General features: G+C 36.6%; 1 protein-coding gene across 1 annotated transcript in view; it reads right to left on the reverse strand.

The window, feature by feature from the left end:
* LOC106068605 (contactin-like) overlaps positions 1 to 27009 on the reverse strand; it is a 53440-nt gene that overhangs the window by 9944 nt on the left and 16487 nt on the right. The window contains exons 7-20 of the mRNA XM_056003646.1: positions 26797 to 26872; positions 25349 to 25442; positions 22090 to 22185; positions 21617 to 21734; positions 14046 to 14158; positions 13123 to 13228; positions 11434 to 11615; positions 10387 to 10541; positions 8807 to 8924; positions 6209 to 6472; positions 4751 to 4929; positions 2806 to 2938; positions 1555 to 1731; positions 422 to 574 (exon numbers count right to left, since the gene is read on the reverse strand). Of these exons, the coding sequence (XP_055859621.1) occupies positions 422 to 574; positions 1555 to 1731; positions 2806 to 2938; positions 4751 to 4929; positions 6209 to 6472; positions 8807 to 8924; positions 10387 to 10541; positions 11434 to 11615; positions 13123 to 13228; positions 14046 to 14158; positions 21617 to 21734; positions 22090 to 22185; positions 25349 to 25442; positions 26797 to 26872 (1964 nt within the window). The remainder of the gene's footprint in view (positions 1 to 421; positions 575 to 1554; positions 1732 to 2805; positions 2939 to 4750; positions 4930 to 6208; positions 6473 to 8806; positions 8925 to 10386; positions 10542 to 11433; positions 11616 to 13122; positions 13229 to 14045; positions 14159 to 21616; positions 21735 to 22089; positions 22186 to 25348; positions 25443 to 26796; positions 26873 to 27009) is intronic.

Below are 27009 nucleotides of genomic sequence, written 5' to 3' on the forward strand. Positions count from 1 at the left end.
AAACCTTTGCAAGGAACAAATCAGCAGCACATTCAAGGAAATATCTTTCCCAGACGCTGACGATGGACAGGCCACACCCTTGGCAAGACTACATCAAACTACACCAACCAAAGCCCTCACTTGTAACCCTCCCTTTCCAGGAGAGAGATAAAACGTGGTGACGAGATTTGGATGCAGTTGCCAAGCAGATGGGCAAGACAACGGGACAGTTGGAGAAACTCGCTTAGAACCGAGACGCCTAGAGGAAGCTAGTGTGTGGCCTGTGCACATTGGAGATGAGATTATATTTTTTTAGACAGATGAATACATTGCTTAGATGTAGAAATATATTTTGAGTGTTAGCAAAAAAAAAAAAAAGTAAAAAAACAACAACAACAACAACATAGTGACCATTTCAGGGCTTCTGGGTGGCAGTACTTACTGTAGGGCTCACTGCTTGGTGGACTGTAACCTAATTCATTGTTGCCAGACTTAACCCTGAACTGATATGACGTGCCTGGAGACAAGCCTTCGGTGATCTCAGTACCATGCCATTCGGGAAAACTCTGAAGAACAGTGTCTTCCACTCTAATATCTGAAGAGTTTTAAATATGTAACGAATAGTGGAACCATTACAACGTGACGTAAAATATGTATAAAACATGAAATAAAAGAATTTAGCGCTGTTTCGCTTGCAATTTTTTTAGCGCTGTTTCTTCGCTTGCTGTTAATTTACCACTGTTTCTTTCACCTGCAAATAATTTAGCGCTGTTTCTTTCACCTGCAAATAATTTAGCGCTGTTTCTTTCACCTGCAAATAATTTAGCGCTGTTTCTTTCACCTGCAAATAATTTAGCGCTGTTTCTTTCACCTGCAAATAATTTAGCGCTGTTTCTTTCACTTGCAGTTAATTTAGCGCTGTTTCTTTCACTTACTGTTAATTTAGCGCTGTTTCTTTCACCTGCAGTTAATTTAGCCTGTTTCATTTGCAATTTAAATATAGCTTTGCGTGATCCGAAACGGTCCACTTTAATTTACGTAGTTTCAAGAATTCTACTACGATGTTGACTACATAAAACTTATTCAATAAAATTAAAAGCTGCTTTAGAAATTTCAATTAAAAATTATTTTGATTGAGAAATTTTGAAATAATTTTTTTTTATATCTCAAAGCATCGTGGCTTAATAATTTACCTTACATTAAAATAAAGTAAATATATCTTTAAAAAGTATTATTATATGGGACAATTCTCCCTTAATTAAGACTTTTTGCAAGAGCGATATTTTGCTCAAAATAACTAATGAATGAAAGACACGATAGTATTTAGTAAAATAAACTGTTTTTAAAGAAAGCGCTATATAAGTAGAACATCATTTTTGGCTTGGTCTCTCTACAGATTTAGTCAAAACATTTAGATACTTACAAACATCAAAGCGTTGTGTGTAAAATTCAATTTAACTCATACTAAACTCACCCAATTACTTCACTTCAACAGATTTGACTCTAAATTACTTCGTTTCGGAATTTCGTATTTTAAATTTCCCTAGATTTTAAGTATTCTCTGCACTCACTGACCTTGTTTCAGAACTTTCCACTCCGAGTCCCAGTAGTTCCGGTACTCAATGGTATACTTGGTGACTGGGTACCCATGGAACTCTCCGTCTTTCCACCACAACTCCAGGTGATTGTGATTGTAGTAAGTACTGTTCTGACTCTGCCTGACGTGTACACCTCCAGGCTCTCCAGGTGGACCTGCAACAGTAGAAGTAATAACCATCAGTTTTTCACTAGATTAGGAAGTTTTTTTTGTGGGGAAAATTGCAACAGCAACGATTTATTTTGTGTTATACTTGTTCTAGAGATAAGTCGAACATCTATTCAATCACATATTAGAGATAAGTTAAACATCTATTTAATCACACTCTAGAGATATTTTAAACATCTATTTAATCACACTCTAGAGATATTTTAAACATCTATTTTATCACATATTAGAGATAAGTAAAACATCTATTCAATCACATATTAGAGATAAGTTAAACATCTATTTAATCACATACTAAAGATAAGTCAAACATCTATTCATTAACAATCTATGGCACTAAGCCTTACAAGGTTTTTCACAAAATATTTTTATGTGGAAATGTTTCAAAACCTTTTTGGCAACACAAGTCATACAAAATAACAACCATCAAACCACAACGTCACACTGACATAACACAAACATTGCCTGATATGGTTTTGGATCAGTCTCTCATGAAGCAAAATAAAAATATTAAAAAAATATCAACAACAATATATTAGTGTCCCTTTCAGACCTTGCGATCTATAGGGCAGATGATTAAAGGCCATAAGGCCATGTCCGACGGTTAAACGACATTATATAGTGATCCAGAATACACATTACAGTTATTAGAAGTCAATGTAGTAATAAACATACAAATGTTCTATTCAAAGGCGTGCCTAGCATGGGCGTTGCTTAGTGCGGCAGCTCCTTTTAATGCCCTCCAAAAAAAAAAAATTAAAACACCAAACATATTTTTCAAATTGATGTGCACATAGCGTCAGTGCTTAAATTAAGGACTCTGCGTTATAGGGTCGTCGAGACCTATAAATCAGGCTGACGGGTATGGTCTTTTCACATGAAGATCTATAAATTAAGATCTCGAGTTCAAGAGGTCAGAACATACTGGAGGAAAATGAGATGCCCCGTCTGCCCCGCACCTACCAACTCTGTTTATCCGACTGGAAGACGTTTATATTGTGTATATATTGTGTATATATTGTGAATATATTTTGTATATCTTATTAAAAATAAGTCCCTACCCTTGACTGCTAGGAAAGCGCTCGCCCGTACAGTTCCAGTCACTGAGGTCACAATGCAGGTATACTCGCCTTCATGTTGATAGCTCGCAGCAATAATGTACAGCATTCCTGCCTTGTCCGTGTCTTTGTAGGGCTGGGCAGAGAGCAAACAAAAACTTGAGTGGTCATGAGCATTTTGTTTTACCGTTGTTTTAACCGTTACATTCATAGAAATAAGTCTATTGAATTTTATTTCAGACAACATGAGTATCAGTTATGTCTTTTAAACATCAGATCAAATATAAAAAAGTTTTTGTTTTTGTTTTTAAGACACTCAGCCACATAGAGCAAGTTTTAAGCCTTTACCTGGAACCCCAAAGGAAAGAGGATAAGGCACGACCAAGAAATCGAGATTTGGAAGCAGATACAAAGCAAATGGGCAAGACGTGGATGTCAGAGGGAGCTATGGCGAGAATGAATGTCACTTTGATATTTTGGTCTGATAGTTATATTCCTTTTGTTTAGGTACTCCCAGGCTCAGGTTATGAATGTGAATAGTTTAGCACGTGTTATGAACTGAATGACTTAGTCTTCGTTGAATGTGCGAGAGAGTGTGTTAGTTAGTGAGGTCTTGCTCCCGGTCCAGGAAGGTTGGACGTTGCTTCAAGGACTGGTGTTATGTATATATGTTTCATACAGCTGATGGACTGGTGTTTTGTATTATTTCTTGAAAGTGATATAATTGTGTGCTCTATTTGATATTAAACAGTTTTTGGTATTCATTGAGAGCTGGAGTTAGAGTTGAAGTATATTAAGTATTAATTGTTCTTATTTGTGTAACCCAAGCAAGTTGTTATTTGTGAGTCAAGCAAGTATTCATGAATTGTAATTGAGTATTCATACCCCTAAGGAGCCAAGTCGAGTCAAGCATAGAACCCTGACATTGGGGACAGTTGAAAAAAACTCGCCCAGAACAGAGGAAGCTGGTTGGCCTAAGCCTCAAGAGCACCACAGGCAGAAATGAGATAAATGCTGTCAGAACAAGTCTGTAACTGATTGGACTAATATTTGTAAGTCTGTCAGTCTCATTCCTAAACGCGCTTGCACAACCACCCTGGAAGCTGTAATGGGTCTGAACAACTACCCTGGAAGCTGTAATGGGTCTGAACAACCAACCTGGAAGCTGTAATGGTTCTGAACAACCAACCTGGAAGCTGTAATGGGTCTGAACAACCAACCTGGAAGCTGTAATGGGTCTGAACAACTACCCTGGAAGCTGTAATGGGTCTGAACAACCAACATGGAAGCTGTAATGGTTCTGAACAACCAACCTGGAAGCTGTAATGGGTCTGAACAACCAACCTGGAAGCTGTAATGGGTCTGAACAACCAACCTGGAAGCTGTAATGGATCTTCACAACCAACCTGGAAGCTGTAATGTATCTTCACAACCACCATGGAAGCTGTAATGGGTCTGAACAACCACCCTGGAAGCTGTAATGGGTCTGAACAAACACCCTGGAAGCTGTAATCGATCTTCACAAATACCATGGAAGCTGTAATGGATCTTCACAACCACCATGGAAGCTGTAATGGATCTTCACAACCACCATGGAAGCTGTAATGGATCTTCACAACCACCATGGAAGCTGTAATGGATCTTCACAACCACCCTGGAAGCTGTAATGTATCTTCACAACCACCCTGGAAGCTGTAATGTATCTTCACAACCACCCTGGAAGCTGTAATGTATCTTCACAACCACCCTGGAAGCTGTAATGTATCTTCACAACCACCCTGGAAGCTGTAATGTATCTTCACAACCACCATGGAAGCTGTAATGGATCTTCACAACCACCCTGGAAGCTGTAATGGATCTTCACAATCACCCAGGAAGCTGTAATGGATCTTCACAATCACCCAGGAAGCTGTAATGGATCTGCTGGCACTTTCCGACCAATGCTCACCATTGAATAGTGCACTATGTCCTCACTTCCGTCTGTGAGGTCGATGGCGTGGGAGTAGAACATCCAGGTGTAAACCACATCCAGCTTGCTCTGGTCGTAGGACGCTCTGCACGACATCAAGGCCGTCTCGTTCTGGCTTATCTCCAAGTGTGCTGGCGCTTCACTGATGACCACAGAAGCTGAGTAAATGGAAGGAGCTTTCAACGTCATTTAAAAATGTATCAAAGTTGTGGAAAGGTTCTGATTGTAAGGTGTTGGACAAAATTAGTTGAGTGTGTGTAGAGATAATTATAGAGTTGTTAAGTGCATCTAACTGGTACTTGAGGGTAAAAGAAATACTGTATGAACTGCAGAGACAAAGAAGTATATTAAAAATAATAACTGTAAATCATTTCTAATACTATGGTATTTAAGGCTGAATTAGTATTCCCGAATCTGTTAAAATAAATGCAACTTAAAATATAATTGGAAAACATTCATAAAAAAACATATTTTACATTGTGCAGTAAATTATAGGATCGTTCATGAAAACTATAAAAAAAACAAACACTAGAAAACAAGCAATATAGATTTATGATAAATGAATATATACTTTAGAGTAGAGCAATGTTTCCTAAACTTTTTCCTGAACTGAACAATACGCAGATTTTGAGTATTGAAGCATAGCACTTTGCTTATTTATTTAGAAAGATTAATTCACAGGATGTCCTACTAGCCAATTATTCAAGGTGTTCGTTGAACACCAATTCAGACCTCACGGAACACTAAGGTTCAGCGGAACACAGTTTGGGAAACACTGACCTAGAGAAACACCAGTTGGAAAAAAATCACTAAACATAGAGACGCTCCAGGATCGAAGACTTAATTGTAAAGTGGTAAAAATACATAAAACACTGAACCATAATTTTAAAATACAAAAGCACAACCTAATAAAATAATTATAAGGCTTGTCTTCGAGTCTGAAAATTAATAAAGAATGCAATATTCCCAGCGGCTAAGCAGCCCCAGCTGTGACCTACAAATTTTGACACATCCAGCTCAGGAATAACACCTAATAAAATAGTAAAGAGAAAAAAAATACTTTTTTTTATTCCATAAGCTGGAACAAATTTATATAAGTGCTCTTTTTTCCCAAATGCCATTATAGCATGAATATGGTTGCACGAGTAAGCCATGAAAAGCTGTGACGTTATGTCTCTAATTAACATACCCGACTAGGTCAACTCATGGATGCGCGTAGAACATTATCCTCTTTTTTTTTAAAATAAATAAATAATAAAAGTGTGTTAATAACAAATATTTAATTCTTGTATTTAAAAAAATACTACAAGAGCAACAGCAAATTCAATGCCAAAAACTATGTTGACTTTGACGTCACTTAGAACAAAATAAAACGTCAAGCGGAATGAATATTCCGGAATGGCGCATTCGGTACTATATCTTTTGTTGAACACATACCTACAACGGTCAAAACACAAGATGACCTGGCCTCTCCTAGCTCGTTCGTGGCAACACAGGTGTACGTTCCGGCTTGAGACTGGGACAACGAGGTCAGTTCCAGAGCTCCGCTGGGCAGGACTCGGCCAACTTCTTCCCCATTTTTCAACCACTTTATTTCAGCCCTCGGGGCCGCCTCTGGGTTGCAGGCGATGGTGACGTTGCCGCCCTGTGCTCCAAACTTTGTGCTATCAACTGGTCTGTTGGTGAAACTTGGTGCGAAAACTGGAGAGCAGATATAGAAAAAAATGATATCTTTCATTAGAATTTTAAATGTTATATATATTTGTCATTTCTATGTGGGTTATTAACAGTGGCATGCTGCAGGATTTTTCGGCTAGTATTCTGACCTCAGAGATAAAATTGTCATCAGTACTTGTAGGTCGAGCGTGCCTATGTTGAAGAAGTAAACTGATGTCAATTATACCCCCGACGGAAGAGGAAAGGCTTGTTGGAGGCGCCAAACTTTTGTTATTTTGGTGTGTCTTATATAATACAGACATTACTTCAAAAAAGATGATTACGTCCTACGCGTCATGCATTTAGTCATGCATACTAACCAATGACCTAAATTCTGCCAAGTCACTGGTTTTCCTAGCTAGCTCAGGCAACCCAATCCATGCTCTCGCGACGCTAGGGATTTGTACAAATTTGTCCTAACATATGGAACGTGAAATGTAACTTTATCTTTGTGTCTTTCTGAGTATTTATTAGATTTTGTTTTTGTATTTGAAGATTATGGTTCAGTGTTTTATGTATAATTGCTACTTTACTTTGAATTCTTCCATCCTGAAGGCTTTCTAAATTTACTTAAGGTGTTACTCTAGTCTAATGTCAAGGGCAATAATTACATAGTGACATCCTATCCTGTAGGATTTGTTTTTACTTCCCTTTAAAGTGGTATGTACCTACGAAGTTGGCTGTTAGGAAAATCTCTAAAATCTTGTATTCGTTATTTGTGTGAACATTGAGAAATGTTAATTTTAAAAGTCAAGCGATTTACCATCACAGTGGCATACATAAGTTCTTTAAAATGTCTTATAAGTTCTTTCGTAATCATAATATATTTTAATGTTTTGACTTTTTTTTTATTTATCTAAAATTGTACACATATTTTTTTCACTACTTTTTAAACTTTAGACGGATTGCTCTAGCCACATTACGTTGTTGTTTCAATAATATACTCTATACCTAATATATTGTATTCTTTACAATGGTGACCTGCTCCCCCCTTCCAATATATTTACATTCAAATTGTATAGGCCATGCTAAATGTAAAGAAGACAAGTAATATCCAAGTGGCCACAGTGGACTGTTGTTCAGTCGTTTCGATGCCCACTGCCATCCCCGACGTCCTGCGGGAGGTCTGGTCTAGGGTGTAGATTATCTTCAACTCTGAAGGAACTGCGGGAGGTCTGTGCTAGGGTGTAGATTATCTTAAACTCTGAAGGAACTGCGGGAGGTCTGGGCTAGGGTGTAGATTATCTTCAACTCTGAAGGAACTACGGGAGGTCGGGGCTAGGGTGTAGATTATCTTCAACTCTGAAAGAATTGCGGGAGGTCTGGGCTAGGCTGTAGATTATCTTCAACTCTGAAGGAACTGCGGGAGGTCTGGGCTAGGGTGTAGATTGCCTTCATCTCTGAAGGAACTGCGGGAGGTCTGGGCTAGGGTGCAGATTATCTTCAACTCTGAAGGAACATCCGAAACGTAAAAACAGATAATCTTTGATTTGTATGTACTAGAAAGTGTTGGACAGTTGTCCATTCCTACCAGGACGACATTATTTTCTATTTCGTAGGAACGTCAATAATCTATTAGATAACAACAATAACAATCTAATTGCTAACCATCTCTTCAAGGGTGGAAGGAGATGGAAAGAAATAGGTTGGTTAAAAATTGGAAGTCTGGAAATTCTGGCTGGGAAGTTAATAGAGCGTCGCGCTAATCACGTGATTTTCATGGGTTCGATCCCCTTTCAAATTTTGTTTTCAATGACTATCCGCTTCTGATTCCATTCGATCTGATTAGATTAGAAGTGTATAAATGATCAGATCCGATTCGATCTCAACCGAATCGATCTGATCAAATCACATCCTATTTTAATTTCTATATTGTATCTGATTTGGTTTATTAAAGGAGAACTGCCATGTCACCTCACTTAGAGCGTTGGATAGTTGGGGCACCACACAAGATTTGTCGACCGTCTTTCTCAATTCCTCTCTGTCTTTTGCCTTGGATAGAATCTCTTTCCATGACAGGCCCATCCATTCTTTTATGTTGTCTTCCCATCGCTTCCCCTCACTGCCTTTTCTTCTTTTCCTGGTACTGTTCCCTGAAGGAAGGTCTTTGCGAGCGCCGAAGACCTTGTAATATGGCCATAGAGTTTTAGTTTGCGTTTTATTACAATAGTTAGCAGGTCATCATGGGATCCAATCGCTGTAGCAACCCTGTCTTTAATCTCTTTAACTGTCTGAAGACCGCACATTTAACTGCCATGTTAAAAGGACATTAATAGCTAAGTGAAATAACCTAGATCTAGTTTGAACTGATTTACTTACATAAGGTTCTTAGTTCAGCGCTTGACCGGTTGGTTCCGTAAGCATTGGTAGCCTCACACTGGTACATCCCATTATGTCTCGTGTCTACTTTGTCTATGCTCAGTTTATTTCTAAACACCTGTATAAAGAGGAACATCTCAATGTGTTAGAGCTCTGCGTTGTTTCAAATGAGAGCAATAAACATTAGATTCAGAAGTATACGGTTTAAATTGGCCCTGAATTTGAATAATATAACAAAGTATTTTGTTTTGTTTGTTTAATTGCTCTTATAATGCGCGTCAATTATTCCTGCTTATAACATACTCAGTGCTCTCTTTTGCAGACAAGTTGGGAGAGGAGAGATATCTGGCAGACGGTTTCCGTGCTGCCTTTAGGCGCTCAGCAAGCAAAACTCTGCTCAAGTCATGACTTGTCGGGATTTAAACTCGAGCCCCTTGTTAGGTGGCCAAGACATAGCCGAGCGGTTTCAACCTCTCATCCACACATCCCTAGAAATTAAAGCATGATATCTTAATTTTTTTTTGCATCAACAAAAGAAATTCTCTGCAGGAGTGGCGCTCGACCTTTAATCGAGGTTATGTCTGAATGTCTCATGATGTTTGAGGGACATGTCCTAAGACAAGAGGAAATAGCTCATCAAAAGCAACAATGACATGGACGCCGAAACTAGGACAACGTAAAAGGGCAGTCCTAGTATATCTTCATGGAAGCAGTGGACACCAGTTTGGGAAGATGCTGAAAACAGACAGATCTCTCTGGAGACATTATGCCGCACCTTTATACCAAACATACGCAAGTTTGTAAGTTCATTTCTAATTGCCTTTTTTTTACAAAAGCTTATATCAACTCACTCTGTCTGTCTGGTAAAAAGTATGTACACGTTATTTCTCCAAAACCCATTCTCGAATCAAGCTGAAACTTCGCATAATTACTCATTGACATAATCAAGACATGAATCAATAAAATTAATTAATTAGACAATAACATTTAAAAAAAACAAAACAAAAAAAAAAAAAAAAAACGAATACTTCAGTATTCACAGATTGGTTGGGTTTAGTCCCATTAAATAGTTATTAACGCTTTTACGGATCAAGTTGATACTTTAAACGATTATTAATTGTACCTAACAAAACATGAATCAATAAACAAAAAAACTCAATCAATTAATATGGAGAGCTTCTTGATTTGGAAACCACTGCGCAGTTCATTTCATATATTGATCTAGTCATCTGAACACTCCAACAGTAGATAGAACGAGCAAGAAGACGAAGAATTATTTATTGGTAATTAATTATTTTGTTTAATATCGAATAAGGGAAAGAACTTTTATATTATTGGTAGTTTTAAGGACAGAGTTCTTACCCTTTAGATAAGTGTTTGTTTTTTCTTTGTTGTTTTTTTTTAAGTATTTGTTTTTATATTTTCTTCTCTAAATATTGCATTCTTAAATTTAATTTTTTTATTCATACAATTAATGAACGGAAAAATATCATTTATAAATACCGAAGAAAACTAAAATATGTGCATTTGCATTGATGTAACGGGAAATTCCACATGTTCGAGTATTCTTCAAAGTATACCTGCACTCCCAATGTGTTGGTGTTGGTCAGTAAGGTCCCGTTGACGTACCATCTGTAAGAGGGCTTGGGGATACCAATGGAATGGCATGTCCAGATCAGATTCGAGTGTTTGTCCACCAGCTGGTCTTGAAGTGGAAATGGGAAACTCGGCGTAGCTGAAGATACAAGAAACTGACTTTTAAAAGCTGTCAATGAATGCAAAACAAGAAAAAGATTTGAAAATAAAAAAAGCTTATACAAAGTGTTATTGCACCAATTAGTTTGGATCAGTGAGTAATTAATTTTGTAATAGATTTAGGGATTCAAGACCAACAACAATAAATCTTTGCGATTGGAAATATTTTGACCAATTATTTTTGTTTAGCGCTATTTCACGCTTTTAACTTTCTCAATATGGGAGAATGTGTGGTGTGGGAGGGGGGCAAAAAAAATATCTGGGGGAATTTTTAAGGTATTCGCATTTTAAAAGCATTTATACAAAAAAAAATTGAACTCATGTCTCAAGCCGACATCCTAACCACTTTGCTAGCACCAATTTGTTTCATGGACGATTTATGATAACTATGCTAGAAATAATGTTTCGACATTTCACCAAAAGGAAGAAACAATGGTCTTCTAGCATATGTAGTCTAACAAGTAGATCTAATCGTTCGCGAATAAACGTTGAAACATAGAGGAGACTTAGAACTATGTTAGTAAACATTGAGCCATAGATTTCTTCTATGTTCGAAATTTGTTACATGTTTCGCAATTTTTTCTCTAAAAAAATTATTTGAGTCCTGTGTGAGACCCCCACCAATTGGAGGCTCTTGGCGGCTGTTTAGTTTGCCTTATGCCATAGGCCGGTCCTGATGGCAGTACAAATGGAGGAATGGAACATGGTGAAAGAACTGGGCAGAATCAAAAATTGTTATAAAAATGTTAATATTTTAAAGAGGAAACAATTAGCTGTACAGGCAAAGTCAAGTAATCTAGATCTAGTAAAAAAAATCCACAAGTTTGTTTAAAAGAAAAAGTCGACCACATTATAGTTCGGCGTTACTGTACCATACAACATGAGAACCATCGACTTGTTGTCTGAGTTCCTGTCTCCGTCGACTACACACGTGTAAGTTCCCCTGTCATCAAGTCCGGCTGATGGTAGGACCAGAATCCGGTTTTGATCTTTCATGTAGGCCCTCTCATTGAGAGGGGCGTCTTCCCTGAACCAGGAGTAGCGCAGGGGAAGCCTGTACAGACAGGGACAGAAAACATACTTTTTTTAAAAAATAGAAACATCTTATCTTATAAGCTACAGAGATACCTTATCTAATATGTTACAGAGACATCTTATCTTATTAGCTACATTGACATCATATATTATATGTTACAGAGACATCTTATCTTATAAGCTACAAACAGAGACATCTTATCTTATAAGCTACAAACAGAGACATCTTATCTTAAAAGTTACAAAAAGAGACATCTTATAAGAAGTGGCGTAGCTAGGGTGGGGGAGGATGGGGGAGAATTTGAGAATTCCCCCGAGCCCCCACTTGAAGGGGGCCACCAAATTAGTGCTTTTTACACTAAATATTAAATATTACGCAAAATGCAGGGGCCCCCAAAGTGATTAAGCCCCTTCCCTCCCACCGGACCCCCCCAAATGATGGGAAATTCCTAGCTACGCCCCTGTTTATTAGTTATAAACATAGACATATCTTAAGTTTCAAACAGAGATATCTTGTCTTATAATAGATATATCTTATCTTATAAATTGCAGTGACATTTTTTCCTATAAATTACAGCGACATCTTATCTTATAAGTTACAAACAGAGTTATCTTATAAATTACACAGCGACATCTTATCTTATAAGTTACAAACAGAGTTATCTTATAAATTACACAGCGACATCTTATCTTATAAGTTTCAGAGACATCTTATCTTATAAGTTTCAGAGACATCTTATCATATAAGTCTCTTCCACAGAAACGCTTTTTAGGTTCTAATGATACATGGAGATATAAATACGAAAAGATAATATAATGAAGCCGCGGCCAGGGCTTGATGCTGTTGGTAAAAAGCGTGAACGAATTCGCCAAATTGAACTCGCATAAATGTAGATGCCACGTGTCCCACGTGATATCAATGTTAAGGTTATCAGACATAGTGTTTTTTTTAAGCATTTGGCTTCTGATAGCATCGAAGGTCTAAACAGAAAAGTTATGGAGAGATCATTTGTTTCCGGTACCAAAAATTTTCATAAATTAGCTTCAACAGAGTTATGGAAAAAAAAAACACAACTACAAATAGATGATACACACTTGTCCCAGGGCTCGGGTCAGTCTGTAAGTTTAAAGCTTCATGTTAAGTTAACTACAGCGAATTTGCTAATGAATTTAAATTCTAATTTGTTATTACACGAAGTGCAGTGTGCGTTCTCTTGTTTTATGAAAAGTTCTGTTACTTCCTCAGCAATACTAGAATCTCTGGCCTACAATTAGATATTGGGACAGATTTAACTTATAAAAATACGAAGATGTATTCTCCACCCGAAACAATTGTAACAGTAGATGTAGATTCTAACCTCATCTAAATAGTGTTGGTTCTCAAGTATTTTGTGTTTACTTTTAAAACTATCCTATACACAGTTCAATTTTGCATCTATGTTGCATTTTATCACTGTTCTTAAGTCTTGTAAAACTAAAACGTCGATATAGTCTTAATAGTATGTTGACAAAAGGTCAAGATGTACCTTCCATAAGCCAGGCATTCGATCTCCACAGTGTCCCCTATCATTGGATACTTCGGAAAATGTTGTGGAAAGCTGTTATGAATATCTGGTCCATAAGTGTTGGCGTCTGCAAATACAATCACGTGATATAGATCATATGTTTAAAGTTTCTTTTAAGTGTTTCTTCTAATAACATTTTTTTTTTCAAGTACAAATTGTTAATATACAAAGTTATATTTTAGTAAATTAGCGATACCCTCAAAGCCTAAGAAAAGAATACTTCCATTTTTAAGAGTGGTACATTAAGAAAGTGTGGTATCACTTGTAAGTGTGTGATGGTATCACTTGTAAGTTTGTGATGGTATCACTTGTAAGTATGTGATGGTATCACTTGTAAGTGTGTAATGGTATCACTTGTAAGTGTGTGATGGTATCACTTGTAAGTGTGTGATGGTATCACTTGTAAGTGTGTGATGGCATCACTTGTAAGTGTGTGATGGTATCACTTGTAAGTGTGTGATGGTATCACATTAAAGGGTATGCTACCACTTCCTAGAGTCATGTAGATATAATAGCTTTATTTCAAAACATCTGATTCCATTGGAAAGGCAGTTAAAAATAGTCTATTATGTAAATAAAAAAAAAATAGGCCCACTCTACTTTTTTTCAACATAACAAAATACTTTCTAAAAAATAACAAGGCACTAGACTAATTAGATCTATATCTTTTACAGTCAAAATATAGGAAATCTTAGATGATTAAAGACACTGTAAAAAAAACAACAACTTTGGTTAACACAATTTTTTTTCAGAAAAAGAGTAAAATAGAGTCTACTTGTTTGGAAGCACTATTTCAGTCATTCTTATAATCTTGGTCATTTCACATGAACCAAAGATGTTGCAGAATGGAATTAAAACTAAATTGAAGCGATACTGAAACTTACTTTCTCCACGGACACGTAAGTTGATACCCAATGAGATCCGAACTGGAGGCTGGTCCCCTGCTAGAACCTCACCATTCCTGGGCGCCAAGAAGACCATACAGTAGTACTCATCCCTGAAGAGTAGACAAATTAAAAGGCCTAAAGGAGCACACATATGGGACTTGGTTGCTAGAGGGTTGAATATTCATAAGTAGCAATGTTGGTTGCATTACATTTCAACTGGATCAGGGGGTGGGCAACATTTTTGTATCGAGGGCCGCATTAAAAAAAGTTAGGGAATGGCGGGCTGCATATATATAAAAAAGATAAGCTTGCTGTGTAGAATGTCTTTTAATTCAAATATACACTGTATTACGATTTTTTTTTAATTGCTGTTGTCTTTTTATATCAGAATATCCCCACAAATATACAGTTGTACTTAATGTGCAGTATTTTACTTTTTACACTCGTGCATAATGTTTCTTAACTGTGAAACTATCTTACTAGTTGTTGCCCCTTTGTGTGACTGTTGTCAAATTACAGTCATCAACATTGAGCAGTCATTTTACTTGTTTAGTTTCCACAAAAAAATGCTTGCTCACTGAATGAGACAATTTATGTTCCGGAAGTTAAATGTCGGGGCGAGAGAAGCCTGCACTTGTGGAGCATCACCAGAGAATGCTGACCATATCCTTCAATGGTGCATACTAAATCAAGGGACCCGAACAGGACTCTCCAAAGACTATTCGGAGAACTGCCTGATCTAGAGACCACTACGCGGTTCATCTAAGATATAGGATTACTGATCTCAACCCTTCAACATGTAAAATGAGAACGAAGAAGAACTGATGTAGGTGTACCCAAATGGTGTGAACAGCAGCGAATTTTTTTCAAGTTTGGAAATACAGCTTCTGGCAAGCATGAAACTCCCGTGGTAGTGATGACTGGAACTTCTTTTTGCTTTGAGGTATGTCCTCTGGAGCTGAATCGGCTTCTCTTAATAAGTGTTGTACTTTTAATCATTTCACTAAAGATAGTTTCACCTTTCAGCATAGGAAAATGACAAAAACTTTTTTTTTTTTTTGCTTGCCTGTAGAAATGGAAGAGCCCGATATCAAAAGATTTAACATGCTTATGCATTTTATATGTAAGCAATCAATTGCAATAGGGATCTCAAGGTACATGAAATTTTGTCTTCCGCTCTTCATTAGAAATATTGGTAACAAAGTCACAGTCAATGTCCTTCAAGTAACATAACAATTTCATCCTTGAGATTTTATAGTCTTCTCATTTGCCTTGCCCAAGCTAGGCTAGTGGATACATTGGGTTATTCATTCATAAATCAGAACTACCCGTGGTTAACTCCCCTAGCTCCGGGGTCGGCAACCTGCGGATCGCGAGCCACATGCGGCTCTTTAGACTGCAAGCTGCGGCTCTTTAGTTCCTTACGCAAATTTTATTTTTATCGAAAAAAAAATCGTTCTTTATCTATCAACAATGAATTGGCACCGATTACATTTCTCAGCCACTTGTACTCGCTTTCCACCCCTCCCCTCCCCCGTGACACGCGTCGTCACTGTCGTCCTTCCGTTGGAAGCTCTCTATATTACGTTTTACTTGGCTTTCGACACAAGACTATTTGGCGTCTACTCCAGGTGCTTTGGCTGTGAAGTGGAGTTTGTTGTTTCAAGTAAAAGAGTTAGAACTGAGTTATCTTCAAGGTCATATATTTGAAAACAATTTTGTCTGGTTTATTTTTAGAATAATAACTGGAAGCAAGGTCGTAGATTAAATTTATTACAAGTTAGTTTAAAATTAGGACAAGGTTGTGGAATTTCCATAAGCTTCAACAATAGCTTAGAATTAGATAGTTAGATAAAGAAGAAAAGGGGAAGATTGTCGAGTATTAACTGTTTTAAGGAGAGAAGAGACTTTGGTAAATATATTGATATTAAAATTGTTTTGTTCATTTACTGCAATCATGGCATCTACAAAAAGAAAGAGAAGAACTACTGAAGAAGAGAATCGAGAATTTAATCTGGATTGGACAGAGTCTTTCGCTTTCATCTGCAACTCAGATGGCCTTCCGATTTGCCTCATTTGCCATGAAAAACTCGCACACAATAAGAAATCAAATTTAGAGAGACACTTCACTAAAAAACATACTCAGTTTGCTAGTAAATATCCAGCAGGCGAAGAACGAAAAAAAGCTGTTGACGAGCTCCAAAAACATAGACAGCAATCAAGTTTCATGTTAAGTAACTGGACTCAATCTACAAGTAATGTTAATCTGGTAAGCTTGCGGTATCACTTGAAATTGCAAAAAAAGGCAAACCATTCACAGATGGTGAGTATGTCAAAGATTGCTTCATACAAGCATCTGAAGAACTGTTTCGTGATTTCAAAAACAAACCAGAAATATTGAAAAGAATCAAAGATTTGCCACTATCCGCTAAAACAGTACAAGATAGAATAACTAAAATGTCTTCAAATGTAACATATATGCAGGTGGAAGATATTCAACTTTCTTCTGCCTTATCACTTGCCATAGATGAGTCTTGCGACATAAAAGACACCGCACAAGTTGCCCTTTTTGTCAGGTATATGTCTTCCCAAGGTCCAAAAGAAGAGCTTCTAGGATTATTACCGCTCTCGGGACAAACTAGAGGGGAAGATATAGCAAATGCCGTGCAAACATGCCTTAAAGACAATAAGATTGATTTAAATAAAATTGTTTCAATTGCAACTGATGGAGCCAGCAGTATGACAGGAAAAAATAAAGGAGCTACTACGATTCTTCGGAGCAAAATAAACAATGAAATTCTTACGTTTCACTGCATTATACACCAAGAAGCGCTTTGTGCCCAAACATTTCCAGCCGAAGTTGTTGAGGTCATGAATTTGGTAATCAAGATTGTTAACAGCATCTTGTCAAAAGCACTCTATCATCGTCAGTTTAAAGAATTCTTAAACGAAATGGAGACTCAGTATTCCGACCTTCTTCTTCACAATAAAGTGCGATGGCTTTCCAAAGGTAAAGTGTTGAAACGTTTTGCTGTGTGCTTGAATGAAATAAATACTTTCCTAAATGATAAAGGCATTAATCACCCTGAATTAGAGAACGACAAATGGTTGCAAACATTTTACTTTATGGTTGATATTACAGAGAAATTAAATGAGCTGAATCTAAAACTGCAAGGAAAGGGAAACCCAGCCTATGTTTTGGTGGAAGAATTAGTTTGTTTTGAAGGAAAATTGACTGTTTTTGTAGAAGACATTCAGAGTAGTAAATTACTTCATTTTCCATTTCTAAAGCAATATCGCGATAAAACCAATGCAACTGTTGACACAAATTATTTCAGCACAGTTATTAAAAAAATTAAAGATGAATTTGCTGACAGATTTCAACAATTCAAAACAAACAAAACCACTCTAGCATTCATAGTTAATCCTCTCAACACAAATTGTAACGAAATCCACATTGAGCCATTTGAAATTGATGCTGGATCTCTAGAAATGCAATTGATTGATTTGAAAGGTAAAGCTTTGTGGAGTGGAAAATTTACAGAAATGAAAAGCAAGTTGGAAGAGTTGGAGGTCCAGAAATGTATGTATGTAGCACAAAAAAAGTGGAAAGCTTTAAAAGAAATGCCGAAAGTTGAGTCACTTATATTCGACACATGGAATAGTCTTCCAGATTGCTACAGTGAAGTGAAGAAGCTGGCATTTGGAGTGCTGACTATCTTTGGATCTACATATTCGTGCGAGCAAGCGTTCTCTTGCATGAATATAATTAAAAGCAAAGTAAGAAGCCAACTAACAAATGAAAATTTAGAGTCTTGTTTGAAACTAAAAACAACAAGTTATGAGCCAAATTTATCCAAACTCTCTAGAACCATGCAAAGCCAATTTTCTCATTGAATTTGTTCGCTCAAATGTATGTAATTGCTTTCCTATTTTAAATAGAAGTTATATTGTTTAGTAAAGTTTAAGTTTTCTTTTTGAATAACCATGCAAAGCAATCGCACCCATTGAATTTGTTCTTTTAAATGTATGTAATTGTTTTTTTTTATTGTATTTAAAGTACAAGTTACATTGTTTAGTAAAGTTTAAGTTTTCTTTTTGAATAACCATGCAAAGCCATCGCACCCATTGAATTTGTTCTTTCATATGTATGTAATTATGTTTTTTTATATTGTATTTAAAGTACAAGTTACATTGTTTAGTAAAGTTTAAGTTTTCTTTTTGAATAACCATGCAAAGCCATCGCACCCGTTGATTTATTTTGTTCGCTAAATTGTTTGTTATTGATGTATTGATGGTGTTGTGAGTAAATGTTTGATTGTTAATTTTATATTTAAATAGCAAGTTATTATCCGATAAAGCAATATACATATACATATATATAATGTGACAAACACAATATTTATGTGAATAAATAACTACTTTTCTTATGAATGAAAAAATATATTTGTTTTTTTTTTTAATTTTAAAAAAATTTATGCGAGTACCATTTATAGTTGGCAAGAAAAAAAAATGTGCGGCTCTTTAAAAGCTTTGAAAATTTGTAAATTTAAATTTTTGGCTCTTCAGACTCAAAAGGTTGCCGACCCCTGCCCTAGCTCCAATTACTTGTATTTATGTAGGTCCCTCCGTTATAAGATTAAATAATATGCAGCTTTGTGCAAACTTTCCAGTTTCAAGTTTATGGTTCTCAGTCAAAGATCGCGCTCCATCAGTTGTTACACTTGCCATCTTGTTCCAAGCCTACCCAACACTCAGACATTGTGTCTTGAATTGAGTGTATTGATGTATAGTCAATAAGCATAATCTTCGTTTACTTTAATCTTTTTATAATGAGACAGTTTCAATAATTTATATAGTTTATATAGATATTTTTTTAAATATTTGCATTTTTTTATCTATATACTGTTGGCACACCTGATTTCTGTAGGTGTCGGCGGGCCGCGTAAAACACCTAGGCGGGCCGCATGTGGCCCGCGGGTCGTAATTTGCCCACCCCTGAACTAGATGAAAATCATAAAGTAAACCGTTCTATAATTGATTTTATTCAATCTTTTACAATCTTTTTTTAAAGGGTACATAGAAAAGTATTTTTAATTCAATGTCTTGGTTTTAAAGTGAAAACATCTTACAAGAGCTAATAAAGACTTTAACTAGAATTATAAACAGTTGTTTGGGGAGAAAGAAGGAACAATAACCGTAACATTTTTATGCATATCATGCTTGTCATTCTTTTGTAACGGCTTTGCCAACTATAACTGGAGGCTAGGTGTAGAGGGTAAGGGATAGATAAATACATCAGTGGCGTAGCATCCATGGCGCGAAGGGGTTCAATGAACCCGGGCCCATGACCAATAGGGGGGCCCACAGCCTGTGGCGAAAAGGAGTTGATTGCACTTGGGCCCATGACTCTTGACCAGTTGAGGCCCACGTGAGAACTTAAGGGATGACACTAATGGAGAAATGTGACCTGACCACATAGATCTGAAAAGCTCCTTCAAAATATTTTAAACGCTGCACGAAACTTTTATATTAGTTTTAAAACAATAACCCGTGTTTTCAGCTAGAGTTAATGCATGGATTACTTTCATGTAAATATCTGCTTTCCATCAAGTTTAGTGTAAAGGTGGCTGGCCATTACTTCACGTTTGAGGGGACTATTTCTGCCATTGATAGTATTATTAGTAATTGGAGGGGGCAGAGGAGAGAGAGAGAAAGAGAGAGTATGGTTTAGAAAATATTAATGTGTTGTACAGAAAAATAAGGAAAGGGGCGAAGTAACAATACATTAAGGTCTATAGGGATAGCCCTGGTGGTCACGAATTAATATTTCGAAACATCTGCTAATTATTCAATTTTCTCAAAGCTTTATTTTTTTCTTTTATTTTGCGTATATAAAATTCTTTATATTAGCATTTTAGTTATGGAGCTAGAAGTTTCTTTTAAAAAAAAGGTAAATGATAACTTGTTTGTCATTTGTACATGTTTGTCATTTAGTTTATTGTAAGTTAAGTAAAATCAGAGTTGGTGATCAAAGCTAACTAAACAAATGTCATTTTAAAACTTTTTATCCGATCCGAGAAAGTAGATCTTGTGAAATAGTGTAAGCCCTCATCACATTGTTTTGTTGTCTTCTGTATTTTGTAAAAATTTAATAATAAAAAACAATGAGATGAAATCTAAACAAACAAATAACATTAAATATTAAGCAAGCAAAAGAAACACAGTATGTTCCATAGGTATCTTGCTTGTGGTATTACAATTAATGGCCAAACCGAATTGGTGAGCAGGTTTATAACAAAGATCTAGAAGAAAGAGAGATGTCTACATTGATCATGGAATAGTGTCATTCTCTGAACAATGCTTAGTATTTGGTTCTGTTAAGGCTTCCGCGCGGTGTTGATTCTTGGAAATATACCCAGTGTAGATCTACGTCTGACTGGAAGTAATGCGTAACTCAAACTACTTCAGTAACACCGGCGAAAGGCCGAAACAATCAAATATGTAGTCGACGCTGATGTTGTTCTATAAATATATTTAATAACCAAGAAGGGAATCGTCCGATGTCAGCTATGTCCGTAAATCTGTATCTATTCTACTGCTCTACAAGAAGCGTCTTCTTTTTAGCGTCGCTTAGAGCGTTCTTGTTTTTTAACCAACTTTACGTCATCGTCGCTAAGTAAAACTTTACCCTATTCCCGAAACAAATAACTAATTCCTAATCATGTCATAACAGTTCATGGTTCTTAAAGAAAGTTCACCATTATATTTATACAAAAACCCATAACCAGGCTTTATTTAAAATTGCTACGAATATTGAAATTAGAGAGGAAAACAAAGCCCCATACATTGAAAACGAGCTAATAGACCTGCAGATCTGACACAAATACCGTTACTGTATGTCATGAGGTGCAATTCGCGCTATTTGTCTCTTCATTAGTGAGAGAACTCAAGACATACCAAAAGTGGATCAAATTAGCATGATCTTTTTGTGTGTGATCTCCGATGTGGGAATACCTAAAGAAATAGCAATTAGAGAGTCATTTCTTGGTTTTTATATTTGTGAGAACCAGACTTTTTGCAGAGTTGGCTGAACCAATGCTCCAAGTAATGAATAATCCCAATTTATTCTTAAATAAACTGCGAGGCTAAAGGTATACTGGTGTTTCCAGTATGAGTGGATAGTACATTGGCCCTCAGGTATTGCTCACTGCTAACCACAACTTAAACTTGGTCTGAACTGATTCCGTCAGCTGTCTTAAGGACGTTGCAGATTTCTAGGACTGGCTTCAAAATGTGTATGTGTTGTTGTTTTTTTGCTCACAGCATCTCAAGATGGGCCCATATTGAATACAATAAGGTGAGCTTAGGACACTCAAAAAATGTTGCCCACATCAGCTCAAACAACAGGGCCGGCCTTAAGCATAAACAAACTAAGCATAGGGCCTCTAATTACCTAAGGCCTGGCGAAAAAATGTATTATTTTTGTTGAACTGATTTACAACTTAAAGAATATGGATAGTTTTCCCCTATGACAAGCACGAGGTACAACTACTGTGATCACTCACTGGTCAGACGTGTAGACCTCAGAGATGTACAGATTGCCATCCTTAGAGATAAAGTACTGAGGATTGAACTCGGGTCTTATGAAGTTGAAGTCCCTCTTGAACCAGTTAAATCGGCGATCTGATAGAAATTAAGAAACACAGATTTTGTATATCAGTTTTTTTAATCTATAAATCCATCCATCCATTTATCTATTCTCTCTCTCGCTCCCTCTCTCTCTCTATCTCTTTCTCAACATAGTAATATATAATTATTACTAAACCAATATTTCACAATATTTTTATGATATATTTAGTTGCCTTTGGGAATTCTTCGATTGGATTTTGATATGTACTAAAACAAATATAATTCTATATACATAGATCTTATTGACATGTTCTGCTATAGATAGATGAAAGTATATACATAGATCTTATTGCCGTGTTCTGCTATAGATGATAGTAGTAAATGACTATTATCCTATAGACTAAGTTACCTGGTTTGGCTAGTGGTGGGTTGCATGTTATCATTTTGCCCATGTACATGATGGCTTCCACGGCACTTGTCTGGACATTGGAGAATTCAGCAATGTCTATTAAACGAAAAATATGTCATTAGTAGGAGAATCAGCAATCTCAACATCAGAGAGCGTACCCACAAAATTAGCGCAGAGGCGTGGTGAAGGGGGCAAGGGGGGACACGATGCCCCGGGTACCATCCTCAGGAGGGCGCCACACGCAGCCTATATTTGTATGTGAGGTTCATGGATAAGGGGAGCTTAAATAAAGTATCTTACCCCGGGCGCCCATTTTTGACTTTCGAAGGCATAAAATAAACCATACAGTAAAGAGAATAATTTGTTTTAAAAACTACAGAATGAGGATTGAAGTTTCCCCGTACTGCACAGTTTGAATGTGTTTTATATAACAACTGAAGCCAACATACTTTTAACAACATACACGTTTTACTGTATACATACATTATATGATTTTAAGTCGTTAGGACGTTTGGAATATATATATATATGCGATAAAGCAATTGGTAAACTGAAAGTTATATGCGCTGTGTTTTTGGAATGTCTTTCTAGCTTCAGTATCTTCCAACAACCTAACATGACTACCAATGACTATCAATGACTACCAATAACTACCAATGACTATCAATGACTACCAATAACTACCAATGACTACCAATGACTAATGACTACCAATGACTACAAATAACTACCAATGACTAATGACTACCAATGACTTATGACAACTACTGACTACCAATGACTTCCAATGACTACCATTGACTACTAATGACTACAAATATCTACCAATGACTAATGACTACCAATGACTTATGACAACTACTGACTACCAATGACTTCCAATGACTACCATTAACTACTAATGACAACAAATAACTACCAATGATTCCAATGAATAATGACTACAACTCCTCCTCTTTATTTGACATACGCTTTTTTTGTATTAGGATGAAGTATGAGCTGTAGACGCAAAGAGAATGCGTCCATGCAGGATATCACTTGGCGTCTCACAGCGCTTCTCTTAAAGTGAGACGAGCAAGGATGTACTTTTATCGTCTCGGAGCATCACACGCGAAGGATTGAGACACACTGCAGTGGAGATGCATTTGTTGAAAACAGGATATAGATCTACTTAATCTACAATACATTTGTGAAGCAGAATATTGTATTTATTACCGAATTCAAACACATAACACAATAGCACACTATGAACTTTATAGAGTGAAACTCCCAACGAAAGGGAATTAACTCTGTCAAGTATCGGGCTACAAAGTCCTTCCAGTGATTTCGACTTCTCTCCCTTACATTTTACGTATTTCCATATTTGGGATGTATTTATAGACTTCTAACGTTCCTTAACAAATGACAAATATTTCGTCATAGTCCAAATCTCTTGCAACATGACAGGAAATGGCAACAGACAAGGTTTGAACCAAGAAGCCTAGGAGAAGGGGAAATTCTTCATTCTAACCTTTGCTGCCTTGCAGGTATACCAAGTCATGGGAAAGGCGTTGGGAGTCGATCCTGAGGAGCCAGCGACATTTAGGCAGCTTGCAGCACTCAGAGTGCTACACCACGGCAGAGCCTGCGACGCCGCTAACCCCAAACTGAATCGGCACTTGCCTCTGCTTTGAATAGTTCAGCTTCGTGGGGAACTGATGTATGGGCGACATCATTCCAACCATAGCAACCATAGCAAATGCCCAGGAGCTCATCTCATCACCATGGGATGATACGAAGTCGTTTCACGACTAAAGAAGGCCATACTTATTAATTTATTCATTAAATAAATTTTTAGGCTAGAATTTTTAGTAATAAATAATAGTGACAGAATGTGGAAAAATATATAAACTTATAAAATACAGACGTTACTTCAAAATAGGATGATTACGTCCTATGCGTCATGCATCTAGTCATGCATAATAACCAATGACTTAAATTCTGCAAAGTCACTGGTTTTCCTGGCTGGCTCAGGCAACCCATTCCATGCTCTAATGCAGTGATGCCCAACATAAATCGACCTGCGGGCCATTTTAATTTTCAACACTGGTGTCGCGGGCCACATAAAGGAAAGGTATAAAAATGAAATGAAATTGACCTGAAACTATTTGATTAGAAACCCGTGGATCTAGCACTTACATTCATTAATGGGATATTATTATCTTTTTTTTTCATGCGTCAGAAAAAGGCTTCATTTCTCTTCTAAAAATATGAGCAACAGTGTAGCTAGCTTTATAAATATTAACATTAGATAAATATTAACATTAGACATTAGTCTTCCGATCTCTAGACATAGTTTAACAATCTTTTTATTCAAATGACGTCACATTTGTTTTATAATTGCGTTTCTTTTTAAAAAAAAAAACAACAGCCACACTTTATTTACAACTCAAAAATATTGGCTAATTATCATCTTCTGCCAAAAAAGTAACCAAAAAAGTAAAGTTTTTTAATTTTTCTATTTTTTTTTTTTTTTTTTTTTTTTTTTTTTTTTTTTATAAATTCTACATTAAGAGTTTCATAAAGGCACAAATGTTGGTCATGGTGCCAATCAATCGGAGTAAAATTGATGGCCGTAACGTAGGTAAAGAGACATTTTTAAACCTTTTCTTTAGGGGGGAGTAGCGGATTTTATATACTTTGTGCCGACATTTCGGCGGGCCGGATGGAACCACGTCGCGGGCCGGATCTGGCCCGCGGGCCGTATTTTGGGCATCACTGCTCTAATGGCACTAGGGAAGAAGGAGCATTTATAAAAAATTGTCCTAGCATTTGGAACGAGGAATGCGCCTTTATCTTTGTGTCTTTCTGAGTAAATTTTATTACATTTTGTTTTTGTATTTAAAGATTATGGTTCAGTGTTTTATGTATAATGACTACTTTACTTTTGAGTCTTCTATCCTTCACTGGTAGGTCGCAACTGGGTTTGCATAGCCATGTGAAACACTGCCCTCATTCTTAAGACTTCGGAATCGAAGACATTACCATTAATATTATTTTTTTTTTTAAATATGGCTTTTATATAGCGCTATTTTCATGCTTATTGCATGCTCAGAGCGCTTTGGTCCAATCTCAGTTGTGGACCAGTGGGGGGGAGAGGGTATCTAGGAGAAGTTTTTTCCGTGCTGCCTTTAGGCGCTCAGTAGTTTTAGTTTAGTTTTAGTTTAATTTAATTTATTTACAGAACTATTTAGAATACAATTATAAAATAGTTACTTACATCCGTAAGACAGAACTATAGGACTAGACAAAACACTGCCCAGACTATTGCTTGCCATGCAGGTGTAAGTACCAGGATCCTTGGACTCGTCTGGCTAACGTATAACAGAGAGAATGGCAATTGTTAAAAAAATAAAGAGGTTGGCAAGAAAGAAAGAGAGAAATCGAGAAAGAGACAGTGGCGTAGCTAAAGTTGGAAAGAAGGTTCCAATTTTGAAAATCTTGAGAGGGGCACCCAAATGAGTGTCTAAAATTTGTGTTTACATTAGATACTACGCCATTATCTCATGTCATGATGTCTAATGTCAAATTGCAGGGGCCACTAAAGAGGTCGAGCACCACCCGGGTCCCTAAATCCTTAGCTACGCTACTAGAGAGGGGGGAAAGAGAGATCCATTTACTTATTAAATAAGTAAACCAAATGTTTTGAAATATATATATATATATATATATATATATATATATAATGTTCGCAATAACAATATATAAAACACAATAACTAATAAGCAACGATGACTCCATAATCCAGGTTAATGAATGACTTGTTTTTAACCCGCTCACCCAACAAAAGTAGCACACATAATAATAATATGGACACAATTGTCAAGGGCAATAATGATAGATGTAATAAAAAAACAAACAAACATTATCTCAACTTTTCTCTTATTAAGAACATTAAGCAATGAGCCTACAGAATTAAAAGCAGAACAAAGATTTTGCACTAGTTTTTTTGTCCTCTCTATTTGGCCAATGTACTTCTCATTACTCTAGTTTCCCTACATTTAAATCTATAAAATCTTTACTTCCATCTCCTGGGTGATGGGAATTAGTCCGAGACCAGCAACAATAGAAAGCCTGAACACTGACCTACATCGAAAACCTAGGGCAGTTTAGATCAATAGCTAATTTATTCAAATTAAATTTAACTTGAGTCCTTTTATTTTTATTTTGGACGCAGCTTCAACGGGAATTCCCGCACGCAACTCAAATGTTTCTTTGTATTCAGTTAAGAGTTGAAGAAATCCATGGACGTGCTTAAACATTTTGCGCACTGTCTAACGTAGCCGGGCTGTTTACAGAAGAACTTGTGTGTGTAACGCTCACTGGAAAGACTCCTTGCAATCACGAAGCATTATAAGAAATAATTTCATTGAGAAATTATAGACCGACATCAGCTTTTTAAAGGAGGTATTGAATCTAACAAAATATATGTCTCTTGGAAAATGGACATTGTTAAACCAGGGTGACAATACAAGGAGCAGCCGGTGAAAATGGACATTGTTAAACCAGGGTGACAATACAAGGAGCAGCCACTGAAAATGGACATTGTTAAACCAGGGTGACAATACAAGGAGCAGCCAGTGAAAATGGACATTATTAAACCAGGGTGACAATACAAGGAGCAGCCGGTTGATATAAACTTGGGAAGCAATATGAAGGAGTTTTTACCCGAGTGATCTCAAGTCTTCCTTGTGACACGCTGTATCTTGGATCAAGACTTGAACTCAACTGCTCTGGAACAGTCCTGCAAATAAAAACATAAATAAATAAATAATAAAGTAGCTTACAGCCTAGCAAATGTAACAAATATTTCAATGTTTATGTCTTATGAAAAGATAAGAATATTGCATTATATGCTCTTACAAAAAAGTAATCAAGTTG

Source organism: Biomphalaria glabrata, chromosome 11 (assembly GCF_947242115.1).
Source record: "Biomphalaria glabrata chromosome 11, xgBioGlab47.1, whole genome shotgun sequence".
NCBI classification, from domain to species: domain Eukaryota; kingdom Metazoa; phylum Mollusca; class Gastropoda; family Planorbidae; genus Biomphalaria; species Biomphalaria glabrata.